This window comes from Merops nubicus, unplaced genomic scaffold (assembly GCF_000691845.1).
Source record: "Merops nubicus isolate BGI_N331 unplaced genomic scaffold, ASM69184v1 scaffold40485, whole genome shotgun sequence".
Lineage (NCBI taxonomy): Eukaryota > Metazoa > Chordata > Aves > Coraciiformes > Meropidae > Merops > Merops nubicus.
The window spans coordinates 9,750-29,444 of NW_008611032.1; the positions used below are offsets into that span (position 1 = coordinate 9,750).

At 39.5% G+C, this 19,695-nt stretch overlaps 2 protein-coding genes across 2 annotated transcripts in view; one reads left to right on the top strand and one right to left on the bottom strand.

The window, feature by feature from the left end:
* Nucleotides 1-1,571: 1,571 nt before the first annotated feature.
* SFXN3 (sideroflexin 3) lies at nucleotides 1,572-14,201 on the top strand. The gene is made up of 10 exons (XM_008941098.1): nucleotides 1,572-1,741; nucleotides 2,339-2,509; nucleotides 2,959-3,057; nucleotides 3,416-3,491; nucleotides 4,605-4,690; nucleotides 5,872-5,999; nucleotides 6,556-6,605; nucleotides 11,649-11,698; nucleotides 12,355-12,402; nucleotides 13,843-14,201. The coding sequence occupies exons 1-10, from the start codon at nucleotides 1,578-1,580 to the stop codon at nucleotides 13,937-13,939; spliced, it is 969 nt and encodes a 322-aa protein (XP_008939346.1). The 5' UTR covers nucleotides 1,572-1,577; the 3' UTR covers nucleotides 13,940-14,201.
* Nucleotides 13,901-19,695, bottom strand: part of KIF20A (kinesin family member 20A) — an 8,627-nt gene continuing 2,832 nt past the window's right edge. The window contains exons 7-18 of the mRNA XM_008941097.1: nucleotides 19,470-19,667; nucleotides 19,122-19,233; nucleotides 18,950-19,021; nucleotides 18,244-18,387; nucleotides 17,997-18,162; nucleotides 17,579-17,743; nucleotides 16,769-16,908; nucleotides 16,572-16,674; nucleotides 15,828-16,035; nucleotides 15,444-15,535; nucleotides 15,043-15,180; nucleotides 13,901-14,552 (exon numbers count right to left, since the gene is read on the bottom strand). Of these exons, the coding sequence (XP_008939345.1) occupies nucleotides 14,280-14,552; nucleotides 15,043-15,180; nucleotides 15,444-15,535; nucleotides 15,828-16,035; nucleotides 16,572-16,674; nucleotides 16,769-16,908; nucleotides 17,579-17,743; nucleotides 17,997-18,162; nucleotides 18,244-18,387; nucleotides 18,950-19,021; nucleotides 19,122-19,233; nucleotides 19,470-19,667 (1,811 nt within the window). The 3' untranslated portion in view covers nucleotides 13,901-14,279. The remainder of the gene's footprint in view (nucleotides 14,553-15,042; nucleotides 15,181-15,443; nucleotides 15,536-15,827; nucleotides 16,036-16,571; nucleotides 16,675-16,768; nucleotides 16,909-17,578; nucleotides 17,744-17,996; nucleotides 18,163-18,243; nucleotides 18,388-18,949; nucleotides 19,022-19,121; nucleotides 19,234-19,469; nucleotides 19,668-19,695) is intronic.

Consider the following 19,695-nt stretch of genomic DNA (forward strand, 5'->3'; position numbering starts at 1 on the left):
TTTTATTTTCTAGAAATGCTGTCTGTAGTGTCTTCTAAATATTTATTAGTTGCCTTCTCCTTCTTGTTGCTTAAAGCTGCTGATTACAGGCTGGTTATGATAGATGGGGAGACTTAAGCCTTTATTTCTCTGCAAGTTTAGTTTTTCCAAAGACTTCCAAGTTTTTCCACTTGTAGAGGAGAAGGATCATAATTATATTTGAGAGATGGGCAGTAGCTTCTTCAGATTTCATGGGCTGCTCTTTTTTCCCCATGAAGTTCACATTTTTTTACAATGGAGACACTTTACATGATTAGTCATTTTCTTTGTTGTTGGGGGTTTTTTGGTTGGTTGGTTGGTTTGGTTTGGGGTTTTTTTTGTTGGTTTGGTTTGTTTTTTTTTTTTTCTGTTGTGCATAATATATTTCATCAAATTGACCAAAGTGTCTCAGACAACTTCATGGTGTTCTTAAGATGAAAATAGTCTTCACTGGCAGTGTACTCCATATCTCTCAGTTGTCTTCATAATGATGATGTTTTTCCTGTTAAAACAGATTAAATGCTGTGTGGTATAATCTGTATTTTTATAGATCAAATTTACTTCAGCCATTAGAATTACAAGCATTATTCAGAGGATGGATTTTTAATTATTTTTTTTTTTAACTGGCTATGGAATATGTTGCAGAAATTTCTCTTAAGAAATTTAAAGTTCATGTAGCTTGTACTATGCAGGAACTGTCCTTTTTTTCATTAGATGTTGAAGTAAACTGAAGTCATCCTGAAGTTAATTTTTTAAGTTTCTGGGCTTTAGGTTCCATAAATGCACAACTATGCTGGATCAGTACTCTTCACTGTACTTCTCTAACCATCTTTGAAGTATCATTAGGAGAGCTGGTAATGTGTTCATAATGCGGCAAATTGTTGTTATGTCATCTCTGTTTTGTTAAATCATGGATTTAGAAGAAGATCATTCATTAAAAGAAATTGTTTGGTTTGTGTTCCTACTTTATTTGTTTTGCTATGCCAGAAAAGTTAACTTGATTTTATCAAATATTTAATCTGTCACTGCACTTTATAGCAGCTCTTCAGGCATCTTTTGAGGTATTTAATCTCCTTCCCTTGAAGACAGTATTTTCACCAGACACAAATTCATAATTGAAATAAAGCACATTTCTGATTACTGTATTGTTACTTAGTACAAGTATTTATTATTGCATCTACCTCTTGCTCAGGTATTTGCACATGTATATGATGTAACTATACCTCATAGTTAGATACTTGTACTCTTATAAGTGTGATGTATAAATATTTTGGAGAAACAGGCACAGAAACATTTCTGTAGACATTTAATTAAGTTCTTGCTTTTTTACCTCTTCCAGTACCAACGTCATTAAAACCCATGATGATATCTGACATCATCTGCTTTCTGGATATATACTTGACCCTTTAAACCTCAGTTCTACAAGTTGTTTGGTGTTTGTTCTCTGTTTTTTCACTCTAAGCATAACCACTTTACATCTTGCAGATTACGGGTAAATTATAAAATAAGTGGAATTCTAAATTGCAAATTTTCATGTGTTCTTCACAGAGTTTTTGAAGATGTCAGCAGATCTACCATTAAATATTAATATCAAGGAGCCCCGATGGGATCAAAGCACTTTTGTTGGACGAGCCAGTCACTTCTTTACTGTAACAGACCCCCGGAATATTTTGTTATCTGATGCCCAGCTGGAAAATGCAAAACAAATCGTGCATGATTACAGGTATGGCATTGATCACTTTTACTTCTGGCCCACAAAAGTTCATGTCAGTGATAAGTACACATGGTTATACATTTAAAAGAAAATATTTAAAACACTATATTCATTGCACTACTTGTTCTACATATTTCAAAGCTGGAGACACTTGGGTTTTTAAACAAATTTGCTAACGAATGACATAATTATGTAATCTGAAAACCCCAATTAAGTATTCTGAAATATGGGAGTGTCTAAAACTTCCTCTTATGCGTTATATTGTTTGGAGCAAGGAGTTGCTTAAATATGTGCAGAATACATTTTCCACATTTCACACTAATAACCCCAGAGATTTTAGCTCAACACTTCAGCTCGAAAATCTAGTAAAGGTTTAAGTGAGTAGAAATTTGGTCATGGAAATATTGACTCAGCCAAAAGAACCACTTGATTCTTTACATGAACCAGTCCATTTAAAAGTTGAAGATATGTACGCTAACTGTGAAGCTGTATTACCTTAGTATGAACATCCCAAAATCCTCTGATGCCACATTTGTCACTGGAAGTTGCAGCATTTTATAACAGTTGTGCTTTTTGCTGTTTTTCTGCTCTGTGACTTGTTCCAAGACAAGGTATCTTGGCACCTGGCTTGACAGCAGATGACTTGTGGAGAGCAAAATACATCTATGATTCAGCGTTTCACCCGGACACTGGTGAAAAGATGGTCTTGATTGGCCGAATGTCAGCTCAGGTGCCCATGAATATGACTATCACAGGCTGTATGATGACCTTTTATAGGTAAGTGGTGGGAATATAACACATAAAACATTTGTGAAAATCAATGTTACTGTCAAAAGAATATCTAAGAAGATCTAAAATGTTTTAAAATGTTTAAACTTCGCTTCCTTTTCTCTCCCTGCATTCCCTCAGACTGATATATATTTTCCTCCAGAAGTAGTTCTGAGATCAGCCCTTAGCCCCTCTAGTTCACCATACTTACCATTCTTAACTTGCACTCCAGGCACAGCTCTTCTTTTGGGTGGTGCATAGATATATGGGTGTATGTGAAAAAAAAAACACAAAACAAAGAAACAGTTGAGAGTACAAATAAAACCATTGGTACAGCTTCCCCTCCACAAATGCTGCTTCCTGTTAACTATGATTTCCATATTATTTATTCTATAATTTTCTGTGCTGTTGATTCAACTGTGTTTTTAATAATGATAATAAATGTTTCTCTTTTCAAGAACGACACCAGCAGTGGTTTTCTGGCAGTGGATTAACCAGTCCTTCAACGCTGTAGTAAATTACACAAACAGGAGCGGTGATGCCCCAATTTCTGTCAGGTCAGATTGAACCGCACACTTCTGATATGTTTAAGAGTTGCTTTCTGATATAGTGGAAGGTGGTTGGGCTTTAAAGGTTGAGGTGATAGAAGGATAAGTTTTTTCATCTATGTTTATTATTAGTTTGATATGTGCAGATGAGAAGTCTGAGAATGATGAAGTCGAGAACTCCATTTCAGCCATTAAAGTTAAGCCTAAGCACCTAACAACACAGGATTTAATAGGAGACTGTTGCATTGTTCAACCATTTGAAAGTGCCTCATCAGTTTGTTGTTACACCAGGATATTTCTAAGTTGGTATTTTTTTTAAATCACATAAATGTTGTTGTACATGTGCAAATGTTTATTTTTGTTTTAGCCAGCTGGGGACAGCCTATGTTTCTGCTACCACCGGTGCTGTTGCAACAGCTTTAGGACTTAATGCACTAACAAAGGTATTGCTGATATTTTTTTCCATTCTTAACTAGACTTTGGTGTTCCATGAAATGCTAATGGCTCATTTCTCCTACTGTCTATATGTCATGTAGTGCACAGCTCCCAGTATGGAGCTGCAATGGCCTGTGGCAGCTCCTTTCTTTAAATCCCAACCCTATTGTCCTTTGTGAATGGTTTTATACATACTTCACACAGCCTATCCTCCTTACGTGTGTATCAAACAGCCTTAGTTTTTGTTAATACAGACTGTATCAAATAAGATAACTGTTTCTCAGTTTCTTTTTTTACATGTCAAGGTACTTAATAGCATTTGAAACTTAATTGGAGTGGATATGTGATGAGAACAATGTGGACTCAATATCCCATAAACTGTGTAGGTGCATTTTTAAGGTGCAGCATCACTTCTGCAAATATGGATGGCTATTGTAGACTGGCTGGGCCTTGTAAGGAGGTGCTGTTCTTCAGTGCAGAAAACTCAAATTCTTTAAACAAGTCCACAACACAGTCAAGAAAAAAGGTCCTTTACTCAAAAAAGAAAATAAGACCACAGCAACAATGTATTTTGTATATGTCTGTTTATGCTTTAATGTACTGGGAGTGGTATAGCCTAAGTTATTTGAGAGACTCTTCTAAGCAGAGCATTCAGATGATACAAGACACTGACTGGATGAATAGCCTCCATAGTCAGTGCCTCTAGATGCAAAACAAATTGGTATGGATGTTGCTGGCTGTGACGTTGCCAGCAGAGTAAAGTTACAGCTTGTTTAGGGTTGCTGTCAGGCTGACAGATGTGCTCAGAAGTAGCTGAGTAGTAGCATCACTGCAGAGAAGCACTACTGAGCTTCTCTGCAGTGATGCTACTAAGTTAAAATTATTTTTGCCAGTCTCTTGCAACTACTCACTCCAAGGGGAATATTTATGACTTATGTCCTGTGTTGTTTTACCCCTCCCCCACCAGTAAGTTCTCACTGAATTTTAATTTAAAGGAAATAAGTCTGGTCTGTCATCAGCACATGAAGCATTTTAATATGACCTTTGGGAAAGAAAATTATTATGTAATGATTTTTATTTTTTCTTCTTTTTTTTCCCTTCCCTCTCTGTGTGTTTTACAGCATGTATCACCTCTTATAGGACGGTTTGTTCCTTTTGCTGCTGTTGCTGCTGCTAACTGCATTAATATTCCACTAATGAGACAAAGGTAGGAAAAAGATCAAAGATCACTTATTCTAGAAGGATGTTATTGAGTTTTTAGATCAGCAAGCTACTAAATAAAGCACATTATATGTATCTTTAGCTTGTTTCAGAACCTTGCAAAAACCTCATGCATGAATCGTTTTGATTGTGGCATAGAGCATCCTAATTCTCTTTAGTTAAATATCCATAGACTTCTTCAGTCTTAGATCTCAGAAATCAAGTACCAGTCCTTCAAAACTTGATCACATGGGCCCTTTAATACAAACTCCACTTGGGAAAAATATGATCATTCCAAAAATAATGCTTCAAATCCCATATGCAGAACTTAGTCATAGAAGGAAGTCATTGCAGTCATCTGAGATTACAAAAATACAGTTTCTCAGAAACAAAATGTCATATATATCCTGATTTGACTAGGAGTAAGAATAGAAGGGGAGGGGGAAGTGAAAAGCACCCTCTTGTAAACACAAAGTTATGGGTAGAAAAGGGAATATTTAAATTTTGTATTTACAATGAAATCCAATCCATGGTAGTACTTTATCTCTTACAATGAGGAGAATAATAAAAGCAGTCCTCAGTGTATCTGCCCTTCTGTCTGCTTCTCGCTCCTCTAGAAGTTCTCCCCATTATTCAAGTTTAACACCTAACCCTCCACTTGAGCAGAAGATCTAATGAAGAATAATAGGTACACAAATGTGTTTGGTTTTGTGCATCCTTTTATACTTTCAGATACATCCTTAGTGGTTGAAATGAAAACTCAGACTAGAATGCCAGAGGGGAATTTTCACAAAGCTTTCTGTTTTCATTCAGTGAAACTGATCTTCCTGTACTCCCTATGTGGTCTGTTGGGAAGGACAGACTACTTCCAGAGCAGTTCAAAAAATTGTAGTTTTCTGAATAAAAGGAACCTCTCCCTTTTGTGGACTGCGGAAATAACAGAACTCCTTTCTTCCCCCTTGGAATGCATGTGACCAGGAAGAAGCAGTAGATTGCTATTACAAATATTCAGTTGTTAACTTTTCAGCATATTTTTCCCATATCTTTCTCTGGTTTTTAAAATTCTTGTGCCAAAGAGTGTTACAAAAGAGAGTTACAGTCTAACTTGGAGGGTACAAAGATAAGGTGACAAAAAGTATTAGTAAATGCAAGTTAGTCACTGCTTTATTTTTACCCCATATCCAACAGGGAACTCAAGTTTGGAATCCCTGTCACGGATGAGAATGGAAACAGACTGGGTGAATCAACAAAAGCAGCTCAGCAGGCCATTACCCAGGTGGTTATTTCAAGGATTCTCATGGCTGCTCCTGGCATGGGTAAGATTAGCTGCAATCATGTGCACCCCCTGATTATCAGTTCCTAATGTGAGAGTGCTTAAACTCCAGATAAGTCATTTTTCTCAGTGGCCAAGTTATCTTAGAGTTACGAAGGCAGTATTTACACTTCTGTTAAGGTGTTGCCCAGAGAAATGTACGTTTCTTACTGTGAAAGCATTCACAGTGTGTTACACTGAAGTGCAACATGAAATCTCCTGCAGTGCTTTGGCAGAAAAGATGCAGGTAGCAAAGGAACAGTAGCAAATTCTGCTTGAGTGGAATGGGTTTTGTGAAGAGTGAGTAGGTGCTTTGACCAGTGCCAAGTTACCGAGCTCAGGTTTAGTTATATGTGAAATTAGAAGTTCTGCTTATTGCGAGAACTTACCTTTGTAAATACCAATACAGTATCTTGATTTGACAACGTGAAGTGAAAGTTTAGTTAATGGCAAAAGACTGTGAGAATTTTGTTATGGTATTAGTTTATCTTAACAGAAAGTGAAAGCAAAGTGCCTTTTTCTCCAGGGTTAATGCTTTTTTTTCTTTTCCTCATATGCAGCGATTCCTCCCTTCATAATGAATACCTTGGAAAAGAGAGCCTTTTTAAAGGTTAGTCTTAGATAATCTCTAATTATCTGTCTCATACCCTAAGTTAATATGTTCATGAATTTAAAACACTTTCCGAGTGTTCATATTTGCCTCCCAAACACTCTGGGAGGACATCACTGTAGAGTTTCTTTTACAACTGTCACTTTCTTTATGTCTTTCTTAGAGATAACTCGGTTCCTTTTATCACAGTGTAAAATAACATTCGGAAAATATGAACTTTTTGGTTATTCTTCTAATTGTTCTAAAATGCAGAGTTCCTCATAGCAAATAAACTTTCCTTGTACTGAGACTTGGATTACAGTTTTTTAGAAAAATACTGAAAATTTTAATAATGCTTTTTTCTCAAGATAGCAATAAGCAGGCTTTGCTTAGCTGCTGTAGTAGCAATTTGACTTTGGAAACAATGACAGTAAAAATCTCTGTTTAAAGTGATCCTTTAAAATTTACTGAATGAGCAAGTACAGGATAGGCATAGAATGGGCTGCTTTATCAAAAATTACTTGTTTCCTATATTGTTTATGCTAGCATAGTATGAAGTCAAACATCCAGTGTTAGTAAATATATAAACTAAAACGTTATGCATTCTGTGTGCATGAGAGGGTAAAGATCAGTAATGAAATTAATTATAGGGTTTCTAACACAAGAGAAATAATATTCAGATGACAAATTGTATAATTCTGTATCAGTAAAGGGAGTTTCATCTTCATCAGCTGATATCACTGATTTACTTAAGCTCCAGGCAAAGTCCTTGCCTGTGAAATTCACCCAAGAAGCTGGGAACAGTAGCCTAAGAGAATCTGTCTCCTCCCTGTTAGAAAAAGTGAGAAGAAGGCATGGCCTGAGACTCCAGACTCTCCCTTGGCAAAGTGGTTTGGGTGGGTACTGGAGGACAAGCAGGGGAAGTTGCCTGGTTTTGTATGTCTAAAGCAAAGCTTTCTACAATATTTAAATTATATTTCTTATTATTTTGGTCCTTCATTTTTTTTGTGCAGTTAGATTACCCAGTCACACCATTTGAAAATGCTTCTGTATATATGAGGCATTGACAAGAGGTCCCAAGTGTCTCCAATTTTAAAAACTATTTTTGAACTGAAGTGTTTTGCTTCCCTCGCCCCTTGTTAACAGAAAACACTTACTCAGAATGGAAGAATAGGAAAGGCAGCATTTGAATTTTTGAGTGAAAGTCAGTGTGCTGCTTAAATCTTCTGAAAGAAGTGAGATTGCAGTGCATCCAAATACACTGTTTGTCTGCAGCAAAAAGAGCCCTACGCTATTTAACTGACACTTAATTGCTGATTTCTTTTGACCCCATACCCTGTTTGCAGAGTAGCTTTAAGCAGCTTGTAATACTCTTATGTTCTTGATAATGCATTACCTGGAACATTAATTCCTGTTTACCAGAAAAAAGTAAATATTATTTCATATGTATTTGACATGGAGAAGTGTCACAGATGCTATCAAATACATGACATTTGTGAAGAAGTTGCAGCAATCCTCAGAGTTTGGAGACAAATATCTATTGGTTTTGTGTGGTATAATCAATATAAGGGTGTTGTGAATTTTTCAGATCAGCAAAAATGGGCGATTTCTTCAGTGACTACTCAGTGGTCTTTGGTACCATCATGACCGTTTATGCTCACCTCTTCCTCCCCCTCAGCCTCAAAGACTGTGAGTTCAGGTGAAACACTGCTCTGCAGGTAGTCAGTGTAACACTTGGTAGCAATTAGTATTAAAACCATTAAGGAATGAGCTGCAGTTTTAACAAGCAGCTTCTGCATGTCCTCTTGAGGTTTCAGCAGCACCATCCCATTTGCAGTACTCCAGCACCATCCACACAATGCTTTACTAACCCATTATTTTTAGCCTTTGCTTTGCACACCATCACTCTTGAAAATAATCCTTGTATGCTTGCCAAAGCCTGTTAAGCAACACACAAGGCCACAAAGTAGCCAAATGGTTGTGCAGCAGTGAAGAAAATAGAATGATGTTCTGCAGTAAGATAAAGAAATGCTTCTGGAATGCTGGTCTCAGTGGCAGCAGGCTGTCATCCTTTGATGGTTGAAATAAGACATAGGTTATATAGCACTATTCAACTCCATATTACAGCATTGTTCTGCATTAATACATTTTGATGGCAACATCAGTATGCATTAACAATATTCTCAAAAGTTATTGCAGAAAATGATTCAAGAACGTTTTTAGAATGCAAGCACATACTGCTTCAAAAAGAATCAATTGCTTGACTTGAAAAAAATTTTTGTTATGGCTTTGGCTGCTTTTTGTGCAATTATGCAGTGTAGTCATTCTTGATTGGCCTGTACAATGTCTGTAATCATTATCTCTATTGACATACCTTCAATGAGCTCTGTGTAGAACCAAGTTATTTTATCTGCTGCAAACAGGAGGATCCATAAACAACCTTGCTCTGAGGCACAGTGTTAATAGATTTAGTGTAGCTACAGGCAACCTTTCTGCAAAGGACAATTATTTGTTTTTTTTCTATAGGAACTTCTGAAAATTCCAGTCGACACTGATGTTTTAATTTATATTACTACTCCTACCACTTCAGCTGCTGTTTCTCTCCTGTTCAGCATACTCTATTAACATGCAAGTGGAGTCTAAAAATTTCCTTGTATATCCTTAAAACAAATTCCTTGGGCTCTTAGTCTGCAACTAAAATACTACAACAGAGAGCCTTTTTTTTTTTAAAGCATTATTCTTGAATGTCTTATGCCTTAGGGTCCTCCATGCATTTCTAATTTAACTGTCATTTAATTTGTACTTTTTTTTTTTTTTAAACAAGCATAGCTGGCCTGGGAAAGCTGACAGATTTTGAGATCCAACAATGAAAGGAGGCAGTTAGAAAAAAGCTGATTCTCCTTATGGCTTTTGTTTGCTTAATTATAATTTATGCATTTTCCTCTGTTTGCACTAACTACTGAAGACGCCATAAAGACATCTGAAAATTAAATCCTAATTCATCAGGAATTGCTTTCTTCCAGAGTTAAATAATAGTTCTCTAGCAGTAAATTCTTCTGCTGTCTCATCCATCTCCATTTTACCTCTTTGCGGGATGTACAGCTTGCATTTGAGTTTTGCTTTGTTTTACGTTGTTCCCTGGGCAACTCCAATTCTTAATATTGATCTGCCAATGTTAGTTTTACCTCAACTACTTTCTTGGTTAGTGCAGCCTGGTAGCATTCTCAAAAAGTGAAGGCTGTACTTCAAATCAAGTACCTTGGCAAAAAACATTCCACCACATGAAATAGATGTTGTTTATATTGTTTGTACTAGTAGACGCCTCTCTCTCAGATTAATGACCAACTCTGATACGGGCATGAAACCATCTATTACTCTCATTACACCCTCCAACAGTCTTTTTGGTTATTTGGACTTTATCTGTTGCCTATCTCAAGTGCCACGCTCACAGCATCCCTCTCCCTTGATTCTCCTCAGAGACTGAAGTCATTTGCAGTAGAGTTTGACTTGTGTTCCCAAGTATGGGGAATACTCATCAGTGCCACAGTCCTACAACTCTTCCCCTGTCAGTCACACAATCTCGTGTCATGAACTCCCCCAGTGTATGAAAATGTAGAGCATTCTGAGTGAATTTATCTCAGGTGAGATGAAAGTGTGTTTAGTGCAGTGCCAGAACAGCAGAGTACTACAGCATTCACTCCATATCCTTCTTGCTGTTGCTGTCCTTTTCCATTTGTTATCTGTTGTGGTGGGTTATTGCTGAGTTGCACAGTTCTTCCTGCACCCATTTCTGGATTACAGATTGACTTCAGGGAAAGGGTTAAAAAAAAAAAGAAGCAATCTTATACATGATTTCTTCTCCCTCAGGCTCTGCAGAAAGTTTAATCCACACAGGCTTGGTTTCTATGCCTTTTATGCTGCTCTGACCTTCTTTAGCACCTTTTTTCTGTTTCTGCTTTCAAATAGTGCTCATCTTCTCTTCACCAGGTTCCCCTCTAACTTCTACATCTTGATAAATGCTTCTTGCAGGAAAAAAACACCATCTTTGTTGAAAAAATCATCCACCGTAACATGATTTTTAACTCATTAGCAGTTTTGTTTCCACATCAGCTTCTGTAATCATAGCAGCTCTGTGTGTCCTGCTTACTGGAGACACTGATTTTTTTGTAGCAATGGAAAGCCTTTGCAGTGGTGTCATTTAAACAGGTCTTGGTTTATTTCATTAGTAATTAATTTCAACTAAAATTATAACATGGTGGGGAGAGGATTCCTAAATCATTTAAAGAGCTACAAGAAACTATCATACTCCTTGGCATATGTTCAGGTTCTGTAAAAGTTAGAGTAATGAGGAATATGCTAAAAATGCATCCATAGGTTGTGTGTTGTTTTCTCAGCTTTTGTTTCCCCAATTCTTCTACCTTTTTTTCCTTTAATAAAGGGTGAACTCTTGCAGAACTAGCATGTACCAGACTCTGCTAAAGGGGCAAGTTCGTACACATCAAAGCAAATCATCGGACAGGAGAGGACTAAGAGGCAGACTGACATTTTTCTTTGACACCTCCCTTATTTATGGGTGGTGGCTGCAATTGTTGTTGCTCACAAACTAAATCTCCAGTTGTAAGTTAAAAACCATTTGACATCACTGAAGAGACAGGAGCTGTAACCAGACCTAGCTCCTCTTAGCAATGCCTGGGCAAAATTCAGTGTGCCCTTAGGAGGCGTTACAGCACCACTAGCCACTGTGGGCTTGTGTGACTCAAAGAAATGGCCCATAACCCTAACCCTAATGTCAGGTCATAAGTAACAGTCAAGCACCTGGTGTAGTTTCGAAGGAACACTTACTGAGAATAAGAGTACATTGGCATCACTGAGAATTTTCTTGCTACTTTTGAAAGGGATTGAGCTCTCAAATTGGAGCTCAGCTTTGAGGTACACTGATAGTTGTTTTGCCTTCATCATGTCCAAGAGTCTTTTAGGTGTAATCTGTCTCTTACAATACAAGAATTCCGGGAAGGGAGGGGAGAAAAGACACCATACTCACTGTGTGTGGTTCATTTTTAACAGAGATTTCCTTGGATGAGTGCTCCCATTCAAGTTGGATTAGTCGGATTCTGGTAAGTGATTTCTTTGGGTTGTGTCTGCTACTTAAAGAAATACCTGGAGGTTTTTTTTGAGCACGTAGCAATATTTGCAGTTGGCTTAAAGAAAATAATTGAGAGTTAACAAAGCTACAGCAGTTGCTTCACTTCCATATCCGCGATAATACGATAATAGCATATTAAAAAGAAAAAGCTATTAGTGATGGAAGAATCTGCCAAGAAATGGAGAGAGCAGGAGGAAGAAAGGGAGTGGCACACAAAGGGCATGTAGCAGCTTGGTTAGAAAAGATGCTTTAGCTGCTACCTCCATAAACAATAATTGAAATCTAATCCTGTAGGTTGATGAATTCTGAAAACATTTGTTTAATGGTGAGTTTCAGTTGCCACTCTCCAGCATTTTGTGTTGTCATGCTCACCGATACAAAACACTGAAAGGACATCAAATGATAATTTTATACACATTTGTAAGCACAATATTGATGCATTTAGTACTACATAGCAGGTAAATGATTTCATAAGGTATAATACAGGGAGAAATAAAGGTTACAAAGCACTTCATGGAACTTTGCCTCACTGTATACAAAAAAAGCTTTCTGTCTAGACCATGCATAAGAGTTTTGAATTCTCTTTTAGCACCCTAAGTATTGTAAACCCATTTTTGTCTTGTCTAGTCTTGTCTTTGCAACACCCCTGTGTTGTGCACTGTTTCCTCAAAAAAGGTATGTATTCTTGTTTTACTATTCTTTTTAATTTTACACTCCCAGGTGCATGCAAGGTACCACAAAAAGACAGAAACAAGTGGTCATTGCCTCCTAGAGCATACAGCCTTAATTCCCATGTAACAAATGTGATAAGCACGAGAATATTCAGAGAAGAAATACATTACTCCTCAGTAATATGCAGTAGTTGAATTAGGCTCATTTGTTTACAAACTTCTGGCAGCTTGAGATGCAGCTATGTAGGGGTAGTGAAGGAGAGGTTTGGGTAGGTAGTTGAACCATGCTATTTCAAGCTGAGAGGTTTGAGCTTGATAATATGGAGTTAAGGATCACTGGAATGATTCATGAAAAAAGGCTAATGCAGTCCAAACAATATATTCATGTCTAGTAAGGTTATGGCTTCATTAAATAATCAAAGGCCATTTTATTTGCAGCTGGAAACACCTCTGGTTATACAGAACAGGACTTGACTATATGTGCTTATTTATAATTTGACATTAATATTTTTCCAGAAAGAATTTCTCATCAATACACAAATAGCTCAGTACTGAAAACCATGAGAAACAATATTCATTGCAGCTGAAATCTTAATGAAACCTGGAGGGGTTAGCTACAAAGTATGCAGTATGTATTGTGAACAGGGTCTTAAATACAGCTAAGCTGTTCTCATATTATTAGTGGTTGACAAGCTGCCAAATGTAGCATAAAAGATGCAAGCTAGAGCTGAATCTGTGAAAATATTGAGCAACTAAAGTAGCTTCTGACTTCCAGAAAACAATACCTAATTCTCATCCAATGTAATTGTTTGAGTGCAACAGAGCAGTGTGACACCATCTGTTTCCTTGCCTTGCAGAGAACAGAGAATTGTGGTAAATAAGTGTCACCAGGCTATACCTGGAGATGGCTTCATAGAGCAGCACAGCAAAGTGGTACAGTTCTTGCTACAGGCCTCTCCACTTCATAGGGAGATTAGGCCCTAAAGAGTGTTTAAGAAATTCCAGCTGTTGTAGTCGCAAGGTCATTTAATTTACTGTGAGATGACTCTAAAAAAATAAGTCTTTTATTCAACTGAATAAAATCAAGCAGTAGGCAAATAGACCAAATTTGCATATAAGCAAATACATTATATTTAATAAAAACACCTTTAGGAAGGTAAGTTTCTATTGCCAGAAACAACCTCAAGCAAGTAAGTAGATTTCTACCCTCATGGTAGTAGCATAACTCTGAACTGTCTTACTGCCTTTTAAGCAGGGAGTCATTTGCCCCCTGGTCTATGAACATGACACCTTCATAAGAAGTTAAAAGATTAAGATCTGAAAAACTTTTCACACAATCCAGGAAGCTTAACCTAGGTGGCAGGAAGCTTAACCAGATGCATTGTCCATCTTACTTGACATTCAAGTGCTTGTTATATATAACCACTTTGTTTCTTTTGCTTAGTTCTATGTCTGTAACACGCTTGGAGCCAGAGTTGCAAGCCAAGATCCGAGAGAACAGCCCTGAACTAGAACGTGTATACTTTAATAAAGGATTATAATTCAAGGAAGGGAAAATATCTTCCAAGGAGGATCTTTTGAACTTATTTTTGAGTTATGTGCCAACATAGTTGAAGATGAGAACTCAACTGTCAAATCGTTCTTTTGTTAAACAGTTTTGATCATCTGCGTTTTTATATTTAAAGACTTTCCTTGTTGTAGTGTTTCAATTACAAAAGGTCATTTCATCCACTTTGGTATCCATTAAAAGTTTAACCATAGATATCAAAAATGTTTACATAAGCTCTCAAGCAGCTACAATAAACAAGCACACAAAGAAAATAGATGCTATTATATTGGATTTGGCACCTGTTCCAGTAATAGCAGGGCACTTGTGAAAAGTCATAGAGCAACTGAACGAAGCTGCCACCCTTTGCCAGCGGCAGGACGGGGTGCTGAACGTGACAGAAGGTTGTGCAGGAAGGGCTTTTTACCAGGAGGTTGATTTGGTTGTAGGTTTTCCCTGTTGGCACAGAACCGTTTCTTTAAGGTGGATGTTGGAGTAGCCTGGAGCTTGTGCACGGTGTGGTACTGCTCAGCAATGCACGCAGCCTTCTTCCGCAGGTCCAGTTTCACCAGCATCATGTTGTTCTGCAGTTCTGCCAGTGTTTGGTCCTGAGAAGGGGGAAGGCAAGATGTATAAAGGTATGACAAGATGCCTAACTGCCTGGTTATTATGAACTGAAAAGGATGCCTTTGCCAGAATTAACTGGTGTGATAAAAAAGGACACACAACAGGCTCTGCTGCCAGTTCAATAATAAAGTCTAGGAAAAAGCTGAATCCATCCAGCTGCAGACATGCTGCCATAGCAACTGTGATAGAGTGAAGTGGATAACAAAATGAGAACTGTGAATACTCCTGCTTTAAGTGCAGGCTTTCAGTTAGCTGAACATGGACAATTTGGGTCTCTGAGACTTAAGGATGCAGCCTGACTTGACCATTGAGAAAACTGCAGTATAGCCAGTTCAATGTAATGGGCAGTATGTGCCTAGAGAATAAGTCATTTTTATTCACAGCTGCAAGGACCTAGGTTATCCTGCCAGTTATGACAAAGTACATAGACTGAATCCCCCTGTGGAACTCACAACCAAACAGACACGTTACCTGTCTAGCCAGAATGTCATCACATGTAAAGAGGACTTCTCGAAGTTTCCCTGCACTTGTGCTGTGGCAGCACGCTCTCTCTGCAGACTGAAGAGACTCCCCAAGTTTCTGTAATTCTGAGCGCAGCAATCTGACGTTCTAGAGGAGAGAGATTTAATACAAGAGGTCCTTTGACATTGCTCTGCAAAGTCATGCCAGGGTAGTTCAGACATGCAGTCCTCATTGAATGCACCAGGATCACAGATATCACAACCTTCTATATCTCTAAGGGTTTGTTTTCAACAGACCTATTTCAACTTCAAGTATTTAAAAATCTCAAAGCAGAAGCCACAAACACTGTTTAAACTGACAGCTACCTTGCCCTGCAAGTGTTTCGTTCTGTAACATAGAGCTGGAGTTACCTTCTGTCCATCCTCCAGCTTCCTGTCTACATCCACAGTAATGGGTCTGGCAGAGGGAGGGGGCTCCAGTAACTTCTGGTACTTGCGCAACTCTAGGAACAGAGACAAACATAAATACTGTTGCTCAAAAAATAGTGAGCAACAGTACATTCATAAGCTTTCAGTTTCCTGAAGTCAGGACTCCCCTTGAGACAAGCTGCCACAGGCAAGCTGAGGAAAGCTTTGAGTCTATGCAGGCACACAAACATTACAGGCTTCTCCTTTTCAGTTATGCAAAGGGAATTTACAACTTGAACAGGGAGACAATCCTGCCCTGAAGCCCATTTTCATGTGAAAGTGAATAGAAACCCGTAGTTCAGAAGCAGTGCCACATCACTGCCTTACCTGCTGTTGCAGTATTTAACTCCATTTGGCATTGCTCCAGTTTGGCTTTAGTGTCTACAAGCTCCTGTTGCAAAACCTGTGAGTTAGCCACTCGCTTCGATCGACGCAAGCCTTGCCCAGAGTCCTTTTGCTTAGCATCTGGGTTCTCCAGTTTTTGTTTTGCCTCCTGCAGAGCAGCTTGGAGCTCCTCAATCTCCTCATCACGCTCCTTAGAAAGCAAGTTTGTTCAAATATTCAACGAGATTGTCTTAGGACAGCTTCTCTGAAACTTTCAATGTCTTTCTTCCAGGAGACTCTATCAATCACACACTTCACACATGGGACCCAGCTTTTAATGTCTTTTAAGTGAAAACACTAGACCTATTTCCTAAACCACTTTTTTACAGCCTCTAAAGACAAGAGATTTTTTGAGAGTGGGCATCTTCAGAGAAGTTTACAAGTCCCAGAGGCCACTCAGTGCCATAGCATGAAATGTAGACAGGGCCATACCCATCATAAGTAGTAAGAGTAAGGAGAGAAATGCACAGAACTTGTGTTAATCTGAAGAATGCAAAGCAAGCCACTAACAAAAAAGAGTAAGGGGTGAGAATCTTATTGAACAAAGAGGAGTTAAAATGGTTGCACATTATCTTCCAGATAAAAGGATGAAAATGAGAAAGCTGTCCCCTTCCTAGACTCAAGTCCCTGGAGTCCCCTCCCAACCAACTCCACTTTCCCGATGTCATTTCATTGCTCTGAACAAACCTGAATCTTCTCCTGGTAATAGTCAGTCAGTGACTCCTTCAGGTTATTCAGTTTATCCTCATACAGTTCCTCCAGAAGCTCTTTCTGAGCATCCAGATGTTGGCTACAAAAAAGAGCAAACTACATGTTAGGGCCTGGCCATTCTTGGTACTGTAGTTCACCCTGAACAAAGGAAGGGGGATCAGCATAAGCTGTACCTGCACCATTGCTCCTTCTGTTGCAGGTGCTCCAGCATCTCATTGCAGATCTCCTCACGGAGGCGCATTTCTAGTTGTAGCTTCTCCTGCCGCTCTTGCACCAGCAGTTCTCGTGCAGCTTCCACGACACGCAGCAAGTCCTGCAAGGACACAAACTCCATTGTCCACACTGCACAACAGAATTAAAACCTAGAAGAAACCAGGTGATCCCATATCTGTAGGATGGGGTGATTTAGGTTTAAGATTCTTCTAGTCACTTGGAAAAAGAAGTTACCAGTTTTGCTCTTAATTCCCCTCCCATGAGAGTGCTCAAACAACACAGTGCTCCAGGCAGAGCTATCTCCAGAGCAGCTTCCCCTACTGCACTGCCTGGGCACCTGCATTTGCTGCCTTTAGACATTACAGCTTAAGTCTCTGTAGGTATATGACTTACGTCTTATGCTTTTCAGCTATCCCAGCTGCCTGCTTTGAATACCTAAGAAGTTTGATCTTTTTTCCTCAGTTTAGCCATATGTTTTGCATGTTTTCTGATTTATGGATTTCCCTTGCAGAGTAGGAGGTTCTAGGTCTGCACCCAAGCTCCTACTGACCGCATTTCATAGATGACAAAGCATTTCCAAATCAGGCATGTGCTTCAGATTTAGACCAAAAGTAGACTTCTCAGATTCCAAATTTCCTGGATCACATAACCTTCTGAGATTCTCTGTCATCTCTTGGTATAGTGCTGAATTCCAGCACCACCTCCCACACCAAAGCTAACAGTTGTGTTCTTGCCCCTCTATCCTTTATGTAAATCAAATCACAACCCACCTCCTTCTCATACATAGAGACATCTGCTTCCTCTTCACTGTCTTCTTCTGATTCCACTTCTTCCTTTGCCACTGCCTCCAAACCCTGGCTGGTTCTCCTGTTGTGCTCTTTGATGATTGATTGAATGGATGGAAGTCCCATCTTTGTGGGAGGTGCCTGAACAAGCTGACAGGGAAAGGCCATCATTGTTAGTCCACAAAGCCTGGAAGTTGCATAGTCTTTAAATATGGCATTGCTCTGCAATCCCTCAACCTTTTCACTTCAGCAGCATCTGGAAATACTGTAAAGGTAATAATCCACTAGAGTAGCATAGGAAAGAGTTACAAGCATTCCTCCTGCCTTGTGATGGAAAGGGGCGTGTTCCCACAGAAGCAGGATGTCTCCTGACCATGCCATGATCCTGGTGTTTGCTACTTACCTGGCTGGCAATGGCTGAAAACTTGGCTACATGCAGAGTTTCATCATATGTGGATGCACACTGGTTAATGTTGACAATCATGCAGGAGCGCCCACGACCAGTGAAGAAACCCTGGAACACACGGGTCAGCTTGCTGTCCCGGAAGGGAACCACAGTCTGCTTCAGTCTGTGGGGAGAGACGAGAGTGAGCCCACAGGAACGCACAGCAGGCTCCCCACACCCTCCCTCTGGAGTTCTGGATTCTCACTTGGACTGCTGGTTCTGGCGGAGGGCGGCGATGCAGCGGCCCAGCGTATGGAGGGAGGTGTTGATGTTGTTTGCCTCCTTCATTCTGTCCCCACTTCTCTGGTCTTTGCAGCGCTCTGACCCCGCAAGGTCACACAGGGATAACCTGAAAACAGGCAATATTCATGTGACCTACTAGGTCTGTTCTAAGTCCACATCCCCACAATCACCTACCCTGCTTACATTCCCAGCCTCCCCTTAGGAGCAGCAAAAGCTTTTTTTGCAGTGTACAGGCTATTGCTGGACAGAAAGGCCTACTCTAAGTGTAGGGGTGACACAAGGTAACACCAACATGAACTTTGCAGTGTCAGGTTCAAAGATCCTTTGCCAGTTTCGGGACAGCCACTTGTGAGGTACTGACAACTCATTTCCAGAGAGCTCCATCCCATGAACAGGCATTGGCAGCACTCAGATGAGCCCTGCTACAAGGGCAAAGTTATGTCTACCTTCATTCGGAAAGCCTGACAACTATCTCAAGTTGTACTTTGCACTACTCCCAAACTCCTGAGTCAGTTCCAAAGCTTGAGAGTCATAGCGTTTACTCCTCCCAAGTACTTTTGGCAAGACCTTCCTCAAGATACCTCCCATACCCTAGGTCCAAAACAAAAGACACAGGAAAGCTGAGTCCACAGAGAACACTCCCAAATCCTAGAAAGCATGAAACTTACTCGCTGATTTTTGGAACAGTTTCACTGCTACCTCTTTGTAAGTGCAGAATCCGAATGGAGAAGACACTGTGACTGTAAAGAAGCACGCAGATATTTTTTAAGGAAATGCAACCTTTAAAAACCCCTCAGAATTGTATTTCTGCCTAAATAACCCTCCTGCCCCCCTTCAGACCTGCGACTGGAGTTCTGGTTCATGTGAGTGCTAGCAAAACTCTGGTTTTTCCGACCCAGTTTCAGGAGCTTCCATGCCTCGTCAGCATCCTGGACATTGATCCAGTTCAGATCTGGAAAAACAGGCACAGCAGTTAGACTGGCAGAAAACTTAATTATCTCAGCCCAAATTCTACCACTGCATTTCCTTGACATTAACAAACATAACATACCCATAATCCAGACATCTGAGATACCTGTGAGGGGCCACAGAGGACACTATGCTCCCCAATACCACATTGCTAAGCCACCCACCCACTCCTCAGTTCTCCCTAGCAGGTCACTAAAAATGCCTTTCAGGTAAATCTACCTTTCACATAGGGGTTGCCAGTCTGATCTTCACACAGCCGCAGTGTCTGCCGCTTACAGTTCCGGCCGGGTAAAGCTGGTTCTAACAAGTCATAGATTAACTCATTGTAAATCTCAAAGAAGGAGACCCAGATGGAGAACTGCACATCTGTGTTGGTGAGTGAAATACGATCCAGGTCAGACCAGTGAGGACCCAGTTCTGGGGAAAAAAAAAAAAAAAAAAAAAA

Excerpts from the sequence above, each read along its gene's own strand:
- SFXN3 (XM_008941098.1), top strand. The coding sequence starts at position 1,578 with ATGTCAGCAGATCTACCATTAAATATTAATATCAAGGAGCCCCGATGG. Across the intron at positions 6,000-6,555 it reads CATGGCTGCTCCTGGCATGG|CGATTCCTCCCTTCATAATG; the intron begins GTAAGATTAGCT and ends CCTCATATGCAG. Across the intron at positions 6,606-11,648 it reads AAAAGAGAGCCTTTTTAAAG|AGATTTCCTTGGATGAGTGC; the intron begins GTTAGTCTTAGA and ends CATTTTTAACAG.